Raw genomic sequence first — 16,176 nt, forward strand, 5'->3', positions numbered from 1 at the left:
CTTTTTATCATCAGGGGTGTTGAATTTTGTTAAAGGCTTTCTCTTCTTTGGAGATAATAATACGATTCCCCCCCATCCTTAGATGATTTTATTGTGTTTTCACATATATGAGTATTTGTGTTTTTATTGTTAGTATTTCATTAAAATTTCTCCAATTTTAATTGCATTTCCTTTCATCCAAAAGTTGTGGAGGTTCTTAAATTTTTAGATAGAAGGATCTGTCTTTGGTGTTGTTCATGGTGGTGGTTGTAGTATTATTAAATTCCAGTTTTAATTTATTGTGATCAGAGATATTTTAAGATTTAATTGTACTTTATAAAGATGTTTTCTCTGTGACTTCAGAGAAGTCTGTGAACATGCTGTGAGCACTGGAGAATGTGTAGTCTATGTTAGCTGGGTATAGAGTGATATACATCTGTAAGTTCTGTAATTGTTTTGTCGTTTAGATCTTCTATCTCCTTAACTTATTTTTTTTTTCTCCATTTGGCCTGTCTCATACTGAGAGTGGTGAGCCAAATTTCTTATTATTAGTGCATTTTTATTTATGTGTCCTAGCATCTCCTGTGGTTTTTGTTGCAGAGAGTTGGTTGCTATGTTATTTGGTGTATATTTTTTTAATTCCATAGCATATTTTATTTTATTTTAGAGAGAATGTGCATGTGTGTGCATGTGAGCGAGCAGGGGAGGGGGAGAAAGAGAGGGAGATCCATGAGATCATGACCTGAGCTAAAATCCAGAGTCAGATGCTTAACCTACTGAGCCAGCCAGGAGCCCCATATATATTTTTTTAGATTTGTACTTATTTATTTTTTTGCAACTGTTGTGACATATTTTTTTTTCTATTTTGATCTCCATTTGTTTGTTGCTAACGTATAGAAATACAGTCACTTTGTGGGTGTTGACCTTTACCCTGTGGCTTTGCTAAACCCACTTGATACTTATTAAACTTAGGGGTTTTGGGGCGCCTCAGTTGGTTAAGCATCCGACTTCAACTCAGGTCACGATCTTGCGGTCCGTGAGTTCGAGCCCCACGTTGGACTTTGGGCTGATGGCTCAGAGCCTGGAGCCTGTTTCCGATTCTGTGTCTCCCTCTCTCTCTGCCCCTCCCCCGTTCATGCTCTGTCTCTCTCTGTGTTAAAAAAAAAAAAAAAACAAAAAACTTAGTGTTTTATTTTATAGATATTTTTGGATATTCTATGTAGACAATTACATCATTTGTGAATATGGACAGTTTCATTTCTTCCTTTTTAATTATCTCTTTTTGTTTTTATTTCTTTTTCTTGCTTTATTATAGTGGCTAGCATTTCTAGTATACTGTTGAATAGGAGTGATAAGAGTGGATGTCCTTGCCTTGTTCCTTATCTTAGGGGGCAAAGCATTCAGTCTTATGGTTAAGTATAATGTTAGCTGTAGCTTTTTTGGTAAATGCTTTGTCAGATTGAGGAAGTTTCCTTTCATTCCTCGTTTTCTAAAAGTTTTTTTTTTTTTTTTAATCATAAATGGAGAACACAGTGTGTGATGATCATGTGCAGTAGGGGCCACATCAGAGGGGAAGCTCCTTGATGAAGTCCCATTTGGGTTGAGATGGGAATGCTTCTCTTTACTCAGGAATGTTACAGTTCACAGTGTTACCGAAGCCATCAGTGAGCTGTTCCTTTATGTGGCTTCTCAATTTGGCTTGCCCTATAAGGGGGCATCCTGTGAGTGACAGATGCTTGTCTTTGAGAAAGATTTGACTGAGAAATTAAATGTCTTCTACTAAAACAGACAAGCTGCCTAGATACCACTCATTTGCTTGCTCATTCCTTAATGGAGTACTCTGTTGGTACAAAAGATAAAGACAGGACTATTCAGGTGCTTATAGGCTGGTAGGTGGGAGAGACCCAGAGACTGGGTAATTCCAGTGCAGAGGTGAGACTGTGTAGAAGAAATTTAGAACGTACTCTTGCTGTATTAAATCAGTATAAGATTTTCAGTTTTGAAAAGCTTTATTTTTATGTTTTAGGTAAAAAATTCTTATATGTACTGATATTTAAAAATCCAAGGCCAGTTTTAAGGTAATAATTACTATGTACTATTTTGGCAGAAGTAAAGTAAAACAGTCTGTGTTACAGAGTCTCCACAGTTCTCTCAATGTGTATTAGAGTACAGTATTCTGACTCATTCTTTATTTTGCTACTGGGAATTGAGGGGGCTGAGGAAGAGTGGTAATGATCGGATGGAATTGAGGGGCTATGGCAGAGGGGATGCTGGTCTCCTGGGACTAATGTGCATGAGTCTTTGTGAGGATCACTTTTTTAGGTTCCTCTTGAAATGTTGTATGAACACTTACAAGTATGCCTCAATTCCAGTATGTATCTGTGTCCAGCCCTCCCGACTGCCAGCCTTATGAGATATGCATTATCATACCCATTTTGCAGAATAGGAAACTGAGGCATAAGGGACTGGCTGACCTGCCTGAAGTCACAGTGCTAGAAGAAAAATAGGACCCTAAGCCCAGTAATCTTTCCAGAGGTTGTTTTAAGTTTAAGTGAGATAATGCAAATGTGCCTTATAAGTGTCTGGGATAGACTATAGAGGTAGAGGAGTGGAAGGTACTGTATTTTTAGATTATGTTAAAGTTAGCCCAGGAACCCTTTCCAGCGGGGACAATTGGCTTGAGTTTTAGCATGGATTTTAGCAATTCAAAACAATTAGGAAGCTTGAAGTTTCTATTTTCTCTTTGGCACCATGGGCTCCTCAAGGGTTTCCTGGCCCTGACTGTAGTACCCAGGGAGCACTAGGGGAGTCTAGGGGCTTTCTTTATGGATGCAGGTGGGCAGAGGGGTGGGCAGGGACTTACGCAGCAGGTGGGACCAGAAACCTCTCTCTTGACTTGGAGCACATGGTTTTCCCTCCAGCTTGGCTGGTTATCTTTCATTCATTCTGTCCTGAGGAGGTGTCTCCTGTCAGCTCTGAAATGGAACCTGAGTTCATCCTGGTCCTGGGGGACACAGAAGCCCCAGGGGAAGGTACCGGCCCATCTGGCACAATCCCGGTAGTTGTTAGGTACCTTTCTGCTAGGTGCTGCTGAGCAAGAACAGGCAAGCTCTCCTCTTTCAGGAGTAGGTCGGCCCTGGGCCGATGTTCTCCCACCTATGGACGTGGGTCCCACTGCTGCTACACAGAGACCTGATCCCTCAGCCATCTCTGGGTCCTCCTCTTGTTTTTTTCTGCATGGGGATTCAGGTGGCATCTGGGAAGACTTGCTGTGACCTGGAGCTAGCACCTGCCCTGTGGGGAGCTGGTTGGGGGCCTATGGTTAGGTGTCAGCACCACCCTCCCTGCACTCTTTACCCCAATTTATAATTGTTTACCCTTGCTTTCAGTTCTTTTGGGTATAGACCCAGACGTGGAAATGCTGAGGCATAAGGTCACCTTAGGTTTAAATTTTTGAGGAACTGCCATACTGTTTTCCACAGCAGTGCATGAGGGTTCTAATTTCTCTACGTTCTTGCCAAAGTGTGTTGTTTTCTATGTGTGTATATTTTGTTGTTGTTGATTTTATTTATTTTGAGAGAGAGAGAGAGAGAGAGAGAAAGAGAGAGAGAGAGAGTGCACAAGCAGTGGAGGAGCAGAGAGGGGGAGAGAGAATCTTACAGGGTTCCATTTCACAAACTGTGAGATCATGACTTGAGTTGAAATCAAGAGTCAGTCACTTAACCGACTAAGCCACCAGGTGTCCCTTAAATAATAGTTTAGATGCAGAGTTTTAATCATATAATTTCTACTTTACTGTCTCTCTCTCTCTCTCTCTCTTTTTTTTTCCGTATTGTGTGGTGGTCACAGTGTCTAACATGGCATAGCTTATGGTGAAGCAGCAATTTCCAGACTTAGTAGAAACATTCTTTTTTCCTAAATATAGAACCCAGGAGATAAAATAGCTGTTAGCCTAGGGGATGTTTGAATCTTCCTTGTAGGTGAAAAGACTGTACTTCCTTTCTTGTAAGAATCCTTGGAGAACTCAGAACCCAGTGTGGAAGCCCTACTACAAATCATTGCTGTGGTGCCGTTGGCAACAGTAGCAGTCCTTTTAAGTTATAGGGGTGGAACGTGCATTCAGTCTGTATGCCTGGGCTCGCTCCCACTGCTGGATCCTTCCAGGGCCTTCTTTCTGCCAGCATCTCAGATGGGACTTTTTCTCATTCCTCTTTTGGCCCTATCTGGCTTGTTTGGGGTTGCCCTCTGTCCCAGCCCCTCAGGCCAGAACCCTTGGTGTTATCCAGAAACCTTCTGTTCCCTCCAGGCTCCCCGGTGCTGAGTCCTGTGAGCCTGCCTCCTGGAGTGCGTCCCTTCTGTCCACTACCACTGCCCCATCCAAGTTCCTGTCATCTCTTTGTTTAATGACAGCATGTAATTCACATACCGTGTAGTTCACCTATGTGAGGTATGTAAGTCAGTAGTTTTCAGTGTGTTCACAGAGTTGTGTAACTGTCACCATAACCAATTTTAGAACATTTTCATCCCCCTAGAAAGAAATCCTGTACCTATTAGTAGTTACTCCCCATTTGCCCCTCTCCTGCTGCCCATTATCCACTTTCTGTTTCTGTAGATTTGCCTGTTCTAGACATTGCATGTAAATGGAATCAGACAACATGTGGCCTTTTGTGACTGGCTTCTTTCATTTAGCATCAAGGTTGATTCATGTTGTAGCAGCTATCAGTACTTTAGTCTATTTTATGATTGAAGAATAATCAACATAACACATTTTATATATCCATCCATTTTATTTATCCACTCATCAGTTGACAGACATTTGGGCGGTTGCCACCTTGAAGCTGTTATGAATAATGCTGCTATGAACATTTGTGAGCAAGTTTTGGTGTGGACATGTGTTTCATTTCTCTCGGGTAGATACTTAGGAATGAAATTTCTGGGTCATATGGTAACTCCATGTTTAACATTTTGAGTAACTACCAGACCGGTTTCCACAGTGGCTGCCCACTTTACCTTCCTATCAGTAATGTATGAGCTTCTAATTTCTCACATCCTCACTAATTCTGTCATTTTTTGCAGACTTCAAACTGGTCTACTAAAACTGGTCTTCAGACTGGCTCTGATATTTTTTCGTTTATATTTTTAAAATTTAGTTTTCCCAGAAACTCTCAGTGGCTCCCGTTGCCAACAGGATAAAGCTCCTAGTTCCCCCCGCATGGTATCCTTTCATCATCCACACCATCTCTGCTCTAAGATTGTACTCTGGGCTGTACTGGCACCCGCACGTGTCCCCATTCCACCCCGCCTCCGCCCCTGCCTCTTTGTTTCGCCACCCTTCACTGCAGTGCTGTCCATTCCTGATCACTATCCTTGATCACTTCAAGTGAATTGTTTTCCACTGTTAGACGTTGCCTGGGTTTCTCTTCATTTCATTCAACTGTTGAAAAAAATAACTGTTTATAGGTCTGTTGTCTCTGCTGAGCAGTGAGCCCTGGGGGCAGGAGTTGGTCTCACTCTTCTGTGTCCCCTGTGCCTGGTGTCTTATCTAGCTAGAGAGAAGCTCTGGCCTGGGCACCTGGGTGACATCACAGCTGTCCCAAGGCAGTCGCTCACCAGCCTGTGTGCTTAGAGCTGGTCAGGCCCCTGGACTTGGGAACTGCTTTGTGGTGGGCCCCTGGAACTATGATGTTGCTGGTGCTTCCTGGGCCCTCTCTCAGTCTCTTGTTTCCTGTCTAGGAGATTGTGGACTGGCACAACCCCTGCCAGTGATGGGAAGTGGTGCTCGGTGGCAACAGTGAAGCTCTCTGAGTATGGTAAGGATTGGTGCTTGCCTATTTTCCTGGCATCAGTGTTATTTTGTCACTTTGCTCCTGGGAATGTGGGACATTTTCCTAGGTGACACTCAATATGGGGCAGCCTTCCTCCTGGGAGAGCTTTTGGCTCATTTGAGGGTAAGGATATTTGACCTTCTGTTGGAGTGGCTTGCAGGGCCTCATCACAGTTGCAAGAAAGGTACAAAGTTAGCATGCTTTGTTGGAGTCTTCCATTGTGTCTGGCCATTGCTAGGGTGTCCCCAGTCTGTTCCTTACGTAGTGAACAGTACCCAGGACATGCTCCCCAGATAGATTGTTATGGTCCCCCAGACATGTTCTGGTCCTTATTTTTTTTTCTCAGTGATCATTTGTTGTTCATTACTCAGATTCTGAGATGGCCATAGCTGTTTGAGGTAGAAAAGATTATGTGCCAGAGCAGAGTTGTATTCATTGTAGGTTGTTAAAGAGACAAGTGACATCTCAAAAGCAACTTTTTTCCTCCCTCAAATCCCTGTTTTTAGATTCGAATTGCAGCCTTAAATGCCAGCTCTACAGTTGAGGATGATCATGAAGGAAGCTTTAAAAGCCACAAAACGCAGACCAAGGAGGCCCAGGTATGTAATCCATGGTCTTCCTCTGCAGGTAGACCTTGCTTTCCATTTCTGTAGGTGGTACCTCATTTTAAATGCATTCAAGTGACTTAATGGGATTTCACAGGAAAATCCCATTTTGAAAGATAGCTAGTTAGTTCTCCATCTCATGTTAAACCTGCTTCACTTAGAGATGGTCACACTGAAGAGAAATTCTGTATTCTATGAGCAGTGTTTGGACCAGTCCAGCTCCTGGGCCCGCTTCCCCAGCTGGGGCTAGCTTTCCATGCAACCCATTCTTTGTGCACGCTTCAGGGATTGCACCCAAGGGATGGTAGCATATTAATGGTAGATGGTGCTTTGAGGTTTCCTGGTATACTGTCCTCACTTTCCAATGTGAGGAGGCCCTTGATGGGAGCTGCCTTGATGGGGTTGGTCGGGGGCCAGGTTCAACTTCAGCTCTCTGGATTCTTGGTGTTTCCTCTCTACTATGAAGCCTGGCATTCCTTCCATTTCAGCCTACCTCTTTCCTTCCTTCCTTCCTTCCTCCCTTCCTTCCATCCTCCCATCCATCCATTCACCCATCCATCCATCCATTCATCTATCTATCCATCCATCTCTCCACCGGTGTCCTGCCTTAGTATAGCAGTGGTTCGCTTCTTCTTCCTGCCTTGGGTTTCCCTGGAATAAACATGTGCCTCCTCTTTCACAGGAGAAACCAAGGCAGTCTGGAGCCCTTTCAAAAGTCTGCTAGTCCTCTATCCCTGGTCCTCAAGGGATGTCAGTGGGGCCCAGCCTGCCCAGTGCCCCCTCTGTCCTGGAGGAGGTTGTCGCCCTCCCTGGGCAATGATGAGGCTAGGGCAGAGTGGCAGGGAGAAAACAATGGAAACCATCCATATTCTCTAGGAATCACTGGGTTATTATGGCTGGTGAGGCCACTCTCCCAGCTTCACCCAGAAAGGTCCAGCTGAGTTTATAACCTTGCTGTTGCTGTGACCCTGTGTCCCTGGGCCAGTGTTTTTTGCTATTGCTTAGACTCAGTTGAGCCTGTGTTGCTCCTGTCTCCTTGGGGGACTCCTGAGGGGTTCTTCTCATAGTAATGAGCTACTGGGAGGTTGGAGTATTAGAATTGTTTCCACTACAGAGGTTATAGCTGTCAGTTAACATGGCCTTGACTGCAGTCTCCCTTACACACACTTTTGGCTTAAAAAATGACAAACCTTTATACTGTGTGAGAATATCTCTTATCTTGGTTCCCAGGAAGCAGAGGCTTTTGCCTTGTATCACAAGGCCCTGGACCTCCAGAAACATGACCGGTTTGAGGAGTCAGCCAAGGCCTACCATGAACTCCTGGAGGCGCGCCTGCTGCGAGAGGTGAGGCACCATAGACCAGGTGGCGGGCTTGCCCTCTGCCCTCCCACTTCTTAGCTGGGCAACCTTGGACATGTAACCTCCCCTCTTTGCCCCTCAGCTTTCCCACCTGTAGAGTGTCAGCCTCGTTGGATTGCTGTAAATTCCCTGAAGGTTGAGTGAATTCAGTGAAGCATCTAGAGTGGTTTTTGGTGCATAGTAAGAACTCTTTGTCGGCTATTTTATTACATTTTCTTTACAACTTCTCTGCCAAGTTGGTGGGGGCTATTGTCCCCGTTTTACAGTTGTGGAAATGGAGGCTTAGTGAAGTGTTGATAGCTCAAAGCCATCCAACTAGTGAAGCATTAGAGCCAGGATTGGAACCTATGGTTTCCTGATACTTAATGATCCTGTTGGCAACACATTTTGGCAAATGCCGTTTGGGTGATAGCCCATGAGCTCAGAAAGCCTGTGTAGATGCTCTGTGGGCATTTGAAAAACAGTTGGAGAAAGGGCTGGAAAAACAACACAGAGGCACGCTGAGGACACAGGCTATGGGCAGAGAGGGACAGGCAGGACAGGACCTGGATCCAGCCTTGGGGCCATGCTAGTGATGAGTCAGTTCATCCTGAGTTGACTGCGTCGTGGAGATGTTGCCTGGAGGTTTGAAAATGAGTCTCAACTTAAAATTGATTTAAGAAGAATTATATTTCATTAGGAGGAAAGGTTTTGTTTTCAAGTAGCCAAACACCAAACACAGAGACATGCAATAAGGAAGCAGACAGACACTATCCATGGACATTTTCTAGAACATAGTCCTTCAGTTGAGCAGTCTCCTATACCTCTAGGGAGACAAACGCTTGTGTCTCAAGTCCCTACCCCTGGATAGTTTCTACCACTAATGAGGCAAAATGCTAACTGAGTTCTAATTGTCAGTATGAGGAGTCTATCCCTTCTCTTACTCAAGGTATCTGTTCATGTTCCTAATTGGATAGCTTGTCAGGATTCTTTAGTGCTGGTTATAGCGTCTTAGAATTAGGGCCATGGGAATTGTGATCCATACCTCCCCCTTTAGTAGAAAGTGAGTGAGGGCCCAGAGATGAAAATGACTTTATTCTACTTTACCGAACTTCAGCCATGGGCCAGGGACTGGATATGTTTCAGGAGTGGATCTTCCCTCAGACCACAGAAGAGTGGGCCTCAGAGGTGTGAGCAGGTGAGCACAGCACCGAGTCGGAAGGGTGCTGGCCGGATGTCGGCCTTGTAGCCATAGCTGTGTCCATCTCTCTGTATATCAATTTCAGTCTTAAATGACTGCTGTAGCACTCTCCTCCCTGGCTTATAAAAGTAAAAGGTGGTCACCATAAACAATCAAAAAGTACAGAAAATATACAGAAAGGTTTGTTTTCACATTCATCAGGCATTGGTGTACCTAAAAACTAAATTATGTAGTTATAGTAGCACAAACACTTGGCATAAACAGGTCATGGAACACAGCTGAATCCTAAGAAGCGGACAGCTTAGTTGGTATACATGCTGGTGGAGGCTTGTTGGGGCGAGCTCTTTGTCTCCTGTGGCATCAGCCTGCATGTCACGGAGGATGCAGAATGGTGCTGAGTCCACCTGGTTAAGTAGAGGTTAGTGACAAGAGCTTCTGTTGTGTCTGGATGTACCACTTACTATCTAGTCTCCAGGATGGACTCACACAGCTTCTGTAAAAGGGCTTTTGAACAGTTCTGTACCTGGAGGGCAAAGGTACCTGGTGTCCAGCCTTGGTCACCCTATTGTTGGGAATCTTTCTGCAGCATAAGCCAGACGACAGGAGAAGATCGTGAATGAAGCCTGATTTGAGCCTTTCAGTCTTCTTGTTGCAATTCCTTAAGACACTAGGGTAGATTTCTTGGGATTAGTCAAGGGGTGTGTCCTAAAGTGTGCATGTCCTCAGATCTTATCTGTCCTGACCATGAAGAATGATGTGTGGGGGTGACCTGTCCCAGGACAAGGCTGGGATTTGGACCTGCCCCTGGAAAGAATTTCTTTGCGCCACTGAGTTTTTCTGTTAGAAAATGTTTTACTCCTTGTCCCATGGTTAGAGCAGTAGTTTGTCTCATCAGGGATGTCTTAGAAGTTGTAGCATTTTCAAAGAGTTTTCATAAAAGCTGTAGTGAAGTAACTTTCTATATAAAGCACGTTTACAATCTTTACGTTCTCCTGTCTCGTTTGCACTTTTGATACTTAGGGTAGGATTTACTGTTATAAATCAGAGGCCCTTGGGGCACTAACTTTTTAGTTAAGGTAACTTATCCACAGTCATGTGATGATTACAGAGGTGGGAGCTTAGCTTCCTGACTCCTAATCCAATAGTCTTCCTGCTGCGGAATGTGTAGAGATGTGTTAGTTGGCTGCCTAGGCACCTCCAGATCCTGCTGCTGCCCCTAGGTGGCTTCCTTATGCCCTGTTCCCCCTCTGCAGGCTTGGTGATGTGGGGGAGCTGTGGGCTCCAGGCTTGACCTTTCAGGCGTGGCTGTAGCGATAGGGAGGGTTCCCCCTGTCTCTTTTCGTTCCCAGACTATCTGCAAACTGCCTTGTGGTGGTCTGACTTTTCTTCTCTGTCTGCTTGGAGCTGGAGGGGTCCCCCAAGAACATCTAGCGTAGTGCTTTCATTTTCCAATGGATGGTGCCACCGGACTGGGCCAAGGGCCTGCGGCAGAGACCAGCCCGGAAGTCAGGTATCCTGCTGACTGCCTGCCAAGGCTTCAAGGCCTAGGTGTCCCTTCTAGGTGTCTCTGTTTTTGTTTATAGGCAGTTTCGTCTGGTGATGAGAAAGAAGGGTTGAAGCACCCTGGGCTGATGCTGAAATATTCCACATATAAGAACCTGGCCCAGCTGGCAGCCCAGCGAGAAGACCTGGAGACAGCCATGGAATTCTACTTGGAGGTGTGGTTTTGGCAGCGCTTAGCTCCCTCAGGGTTTTTGAAAGCTCTCGGTGGAGGGGGTGAGGTTGTGGTCTTATTGGCTAAAGAGAAGAACTTGTAGTGGCGCATTGCTGAGCTGTGGTGCCTGAGACCTTCATCAGCGGGTGGTAACAGGGAGTTCAGAGACAGCAGGGGCCCGCATGTGCATTCGTCCTCTGCCACTCAGTTGTGTGTGCGTACCCTCTCTGGGCCTCCAGGTCCATACCAGGATGGTGGGCATAGTAAGAAGGAGGGTGTTTATGAAAATTAAATGAATTGGTACATACACAAGTTATGAGAGCACAGCCTGCCCCCTGGTACCCTGCTCCTGCTCATTGCCGTATCGCCATGATTTCTGTGTTACCGTCACCGTCTCGGTGGGTACCCCTGATGTGCTCTACACCATGCGAACTGCTCTCCATGCATGTGCTAACTCTGCACCATCTTGCAGGAAGGTGTCTTCATCTTCATTTTAGTGATGAGGGGACTGAGGCTCGGGATCACTCTGCTAGTCAGTGTAGAAACAGGGATGTGAACTGAGGTCTGTCTCTAGCCTATAATCTTTCTAGGATCCCACAATTTAAAATTAAATTAAAAATTTTATGGGGCGCCTGGGTGGCTCAGTCGGTTAAGCGTCCAACTTCAGCTCAGGTCACGATCTCGCGGTCCGTGAGTTCGAGCCCCGTGTCGGGCTCTGGGCTGATGGCTCAGAGCCTGGAGCCTGCTTCCGATTCTGTGTCTCCCTCTCTCTCTGCCCCTCCCCCATCCATGCTCTGTCTCTCTCTGTCTCAAAAATAAATAAACTTTAAAAAAATTTTTTTTCTTAAATTAAATTAAAATTTTAAATCTAATAGAAATACCCCACAGATCACCTATTTTAATGGTACTTTCGCTTCTTTTATCTATCAGTTATGTAAGGAATACAGATGTTCAGAGAGACAAAGTATGTCAAGAAAATGTTCTGAATTTGATCATTTGATTCATGTACCTTGTATTTGCCATTTTTTCTGGGTAGATTGAGTGGCTGGGCCAGTGCTGTGTCCCTCCCATCACCACTGGGTGCCTGTTCAGCAAGAGAGCTGACTGACTGTGAATACACTCTGTTTGTGCTCCTTCTAGGCAGTCATGCTGGACTCCACGGATGTCAACCTCTGGTATAAAATTGGACATGTGGCCCTGAGGCTCATCCGGGTCCCCCTGGCTCGCCACGCTTTTGAGGAAGGGCTCCGGTGCAATCCTGACCACTGGCCCTGCTTGGACAACCTCATCACTGTCCTGTACACCCTCAGTGATTACACAAGTGAGTCAGGCTTTGATGGCTTTCTCCCATGTGCTTGTGGTTTTGGGACAGAGGAGGGAGGACAGCTTGGGTAAGTTGGAGGCCAGGTTAACACTGAAGGGCTTTCTGCCTAACTATCAGGAAAGGGAGATGACTTTGCATTCCTGCTTTATTGCGTGTGTCTTTCTTACTCAAATGAGATTTATCAAGAGCATTGTAGTAATAGGTGGCATGTTCTCTGAGTGGTTTTTCCTTTGGTTATCTCATTTCATCCTTGCATTGTCCCATCCTGTGCCAGAACCTCTTTCTATAACTTGCTGACAGAGAGCCTAGCAGCTGCCGCTTGACTCCTTCTGGTGCTGGGACCTCACTTTTCCTGGAGGCAGTCTCTTCCTTTGCAGAGCAGCAGGGCTACTGGGAAGGTCTCTGCCAGATGGAGCCCCAGTCTGCCCTCTAATTGCTTAAGCTCCTTTGCTCCAGCCTTGACATCTGCTCTGCAGAGAACACCTCTGTCCCTTGCATGGGCTGGTCCTGAGGCAGGCACTGATTAGGTGTTCTGGGAGTTAGCATCCTCTGGGTGTCCTCTGAGGCCAGAGCGGAAAGAGGCTCTCCAGGAGTGCTCAGAGCAGGGCTGAGTGCAGTGGGAGCCCAGGGCTCTGTGAGCTGACTGTGTTTGCTGCAGGCTGGTCTGGTGTGTGAAGGTGCTCTGTATGTGGCTGAGCTGCTATTCTTTTTAGGAGAAACATGCTGATGAGCACTTGCCATCATTCTAAGCCTGGAAGACTGACTGGCAGAGGCTCCTCCCCTGCCCCCTTTTTTAAGTGTTTATTTATTTTTGAGAGAGACAAACAGAGTGCAAGCCAGGAAGGGGCAGAGTGAGAGGGAGACACAGAATCTGAAGCAGGCTCCAGGCTCTGGGCTGTCAGCACAGAGCCCGATGCGGGGCTTGAACCCACAAACTGTGAGATCATGATCTGAGCCGAAGTCAGATGCTTAACTGACTGAGCCACCCAGGCGCCCCTTTCCCTTCCCTTTTCTAAAGACAAATAGCATGGATTATTTTGAGAAGCACTAGGCCCTGCTCACGATTGTCCACCTCTGGTTCTTCACAACCACTTTTTAAAGCTCTTTAATTGAAGTAGAACACACACACAGTGCACAGTGTGTATGCATAAAACAAATCAAGATGCAGATTGTTTCTAGAGCCCCAGAAGGCATGCTGCTTTGGGTCCCATTCCAGTCATTACCACCCCGGAGGTGATCTTGATTTCTCCCTTTTGTCACTCACCAGAGATGAGCTCTGCTTGTTGTCAAGCCTCCTCTATGTGGCATCAGATGGCGGTATGTACCCTTCACAGCCTGGCTCCTGTGACTGTGGTCTTCCTGTCCATGAGCGCACCCAGGCAGTCGCTAGGGCCTTTTTATTGCCCTGTCATCTGTTATGTGTGTACACAATTTGACCATTCTGTGCCTGTACACTGGGTGGTTTCCAGAGTTGAGGTTTTGCATTCACTGCTGTGAATGTTCTTGTGTGCGTCCGCTGGTGGACAGAGCACTTGTTTTGTCGGTTGCCGCAGTTTTCACCCCCCACTAGCAGAATGTGAGTCCTTGTGGGGCACCTTTGGACCCTCACAGCTTCTTCTTCCAAGGGTGTTTAAGCTCCTCTTGGAAGCTTTTCCAGCAGCTTGGGTGCCACCTTGAGGTGGACAGGCTTGTGTTCTGCCTTCCTTTTCCCCAGCCACCTGGTTTAGTTCTTTGCACTCCTCTCTCATGGTGAGAGAAGTTGTCCTTGGGGGAAAACAGGCCTGGGGGACTGAATGGCTGTGCTGTCTGGGAGAGCCCTGCCCTGATTGACCTGATGCTCACTGAAACCCCAAAGTAAAAGCAGCATGTGGTATCAACTCCCAGCGGCACTTAATCCACTTGAGATGAGGAGGCAGGGTGCTTGGGGTTGATGCCTGCTGACCACCTCTTGTTCCCTTGGGACTTCCTAGGCCTTCCCTCTGTGGGAACAGTGGTGTAGTGCAGCTAGAGCGGTGAGCTTTACTGCAGCCAGAATGCCTGCTGAGAGCCAGCATCGTCAAATGCTCAGGGCCTCCTTGGTTTTCTCTCTGGGTGTCTGTGGTGTCTATGGTCGCAGAGAGACCATGTTCTTGTTTGTGTGGGGCAGGAGCCTGCGGGCTATCTAGCAGCTCTTCAGTCAGCTGCTTGCTGTGCTGTGCTGGGACTACCCGGGCCCTTCCTGCTCACAGATTGCACAGCCTTCGTGTGCCTTGCAGGGGGGCAGTGTGGTACCTGTGGAACTTTGTGACCAGGCTCTGTTTTCTCCTCCTGTGGAACTCTAGGAGGACACCACTTCCTTCTGTCTCTCAAAGCTCCCATGCCCACATCTCTACTTCTGCTCTTTCTTTCCTCCTTAGTCCTGGCTCCTTCTTTGTCTGGTTATTCTTGATAGGAGTGTCTTGCAATCCATCCACACTCAGATCCCGAAGCTGAGCAGAGCACGGTAGTGGTCCAAGTGCCCAGCAAAAGCAGAGCTGGCACTTGGCTGCACTGTACCATTTCCCTGTGTGTTCACAGGTGAGGCCTGCGGGCACCGAGTCTGCTGGGGACTCATGGCAGTCCTGTCTGTTGGGCTAATCCCACTTACAAATGCTAAAGGCTTTCCTAGTTCACATCGTAGCTCTGCTTTGTGATTTCTCACCCTCCCATTTTTTCTCTATGTTGCTTTGCCTGTTATTGTCTCTAGTCCTGGAGGAGCTGGAGAAGGCACAGACTTTCCAGATCATTGATTTGAGGAGGCTCATTGACATGAATGGTGTACATGTATTTAATTACAAGCAGTAGCTGTTTTTGGTAAGAAGAGTTTAAAGAAAAGAAAAAGAGAAGGAGGAAAATTGGAAATTACAGATAAGCAGAAGGAACAGAAGCTGGTATTATGTATACAAATGGAGTCACACCGTGTGGCCTGTTTGGTTTCCTGCCTTCTCCCTATGCTGTCCTGTGGCCTTCCCTCTGGTCAGTGAGCACACCCTCGACCATCTGTGTGGCAGCCGCTCAGCAACCCAGTGTGTGGATTGGGGAAGCCTTCCTTAACTAGGCTCCCCTGATGAGGCAGGGTGGTTTCCTGGTTTTTTTGAAGGCTGTCTTTCGGTTAGCCAATAGCCAATCACTGTGGGCCTTTAGGTGTTTGCAGTAGTTCCCAGAGGTGGATTGTTGGGCCGAGGGTTTGTGTGTAACGCCTCCGGTTCTCCAGAAAGATCGTACAGTCCGTCCTCACATAGCAGCATTTGGGTTTGCCTCATCTACTGTGGGTGATAGTATTTTCAGTATCTTTCCTGATTGAATTAGGTAAAGTGGTATCTCCTTATTGTTTACCATCATTACTTCCATTCCAGAGTAGGGACATTTTCTTGGTGTTAACTGGGAAGGCCAGAGGTTTGGGGTGCAAGCTCAGAGATCATATTGTTTCTTTCCCTGCCAGCATGTCTCTACTTCATCTGCAAAGCTTTGGAGAAGGACTGCCGGTACAGCAAAGGACTGGTTCTCAAGGAAAAGATCTTTGAAGAACAGCCTTGTCTCCGGAAGGACTCCCTCCGAATGTTCCTTAAATGGTGGGTCCTGCCTCTTCTTATGCTGGTTCTGCACCCCTCCTCCCCCAGCAATGTGTGGTTGGTGGATATCAGGAGGCGTGTGCACCGCCTTCTCTCAGGTCCTGACCTTCTGGCAGATGAGCCCCTGCACTTCATTCCCCGCAGTACCCCCTCGCCTGGCTTTGATCCTGCCCTTGCTTATTACTTGCCTGTATGCTTAATCATGGTGGTGCCTCCTTGGCTCTCTGCTGCCCTCCTTTCCTACTGCCCTGCTGGCTCTTGGCATTCACCAGCTGTCCTCTGGATGTTTGCAGTAACCTGCTGTCCACCTTGCCTTCTTGCCATTTCCCTTTGTAGGGCTTTGCTCCCAGTGATTCCCATGTTCAGTGTCCCAGAAATGACCTTGACCCTGTGCCACCCCTGCCTTGCCTCTAGGACAAAGCACATGCTCAGTACATCACCTAGGAGGTCCTTTACAGTCTGACCCCCTTGGTTCTTCTCCTTGCTTCCCCCTTCTCCCTCCCGGGGAGAAGAGTGCCCTGGGGTCCCCAACAGATTCCAGGCCTGGCCCCGTTGTGCACTGACCTGTCCCTGTGCCCTGGCTCCCTCATGCCCTCACCT

The 16,176-nt window shown here is 46.9% G+C and overlaps 1 protein-coding gene across 1 annotated transcript in view; it reads left to right on the plus strand.

Annotated features, from left to right (window-relative positions):
• The window catches only part of CABIN1 (calcineurin binding protein 1), a 154,584-nt gene that overhangs the window by 8,696 nt on the left and 129,712 nt on the right, over positions 1-16,176 (plus strand). The window contains exons 2-7 of the mRNA XM_047088073.1: positions 5,713-5,789; positions 6,311-6,403; positions 7,640-7,753; positions 10,532-10,666; positions 11,803-11,983; positions 15,447-15,576. Of these exons, the coding sequence (XP_046944029.1) occupies positions 5,787-5,789; positions 6,311-6,403; positions 7,640-7,753; positions 10,532-10,666; positions 11,803-11,983; positions 15,447-15,576 (656 nt within the window). The 5' untranslated portion in view covers positions 5,713-5,786. The remainder of the gene's footprint in view (positions 1-5,712; positions 5,790-6,310; positions 6,404-7,639; positions 7,754-10,531; positions 10,667-11,802; positions 11,984-15,446; positions 15,577-16,176) is intronic.

The sequence above is a fragment of the Lynx rufus genome, unplaced genomic scaffold, assembly GCF_022079265.1.
Source record: "Lynx rufus isolate CCGP_SWC_20201006 ecotype Redwood Valley unplaced genomic scaffold, mLynRuf1.p SCAF_24, whole genome shotgun sequence".
Classification (NCBI taxonomy): domain Eukaryota; kingdom Metazoa; phylum Chordata; class Mammalia; order Carnivora; family Felidae; genus Lynx; species Lynx rufus.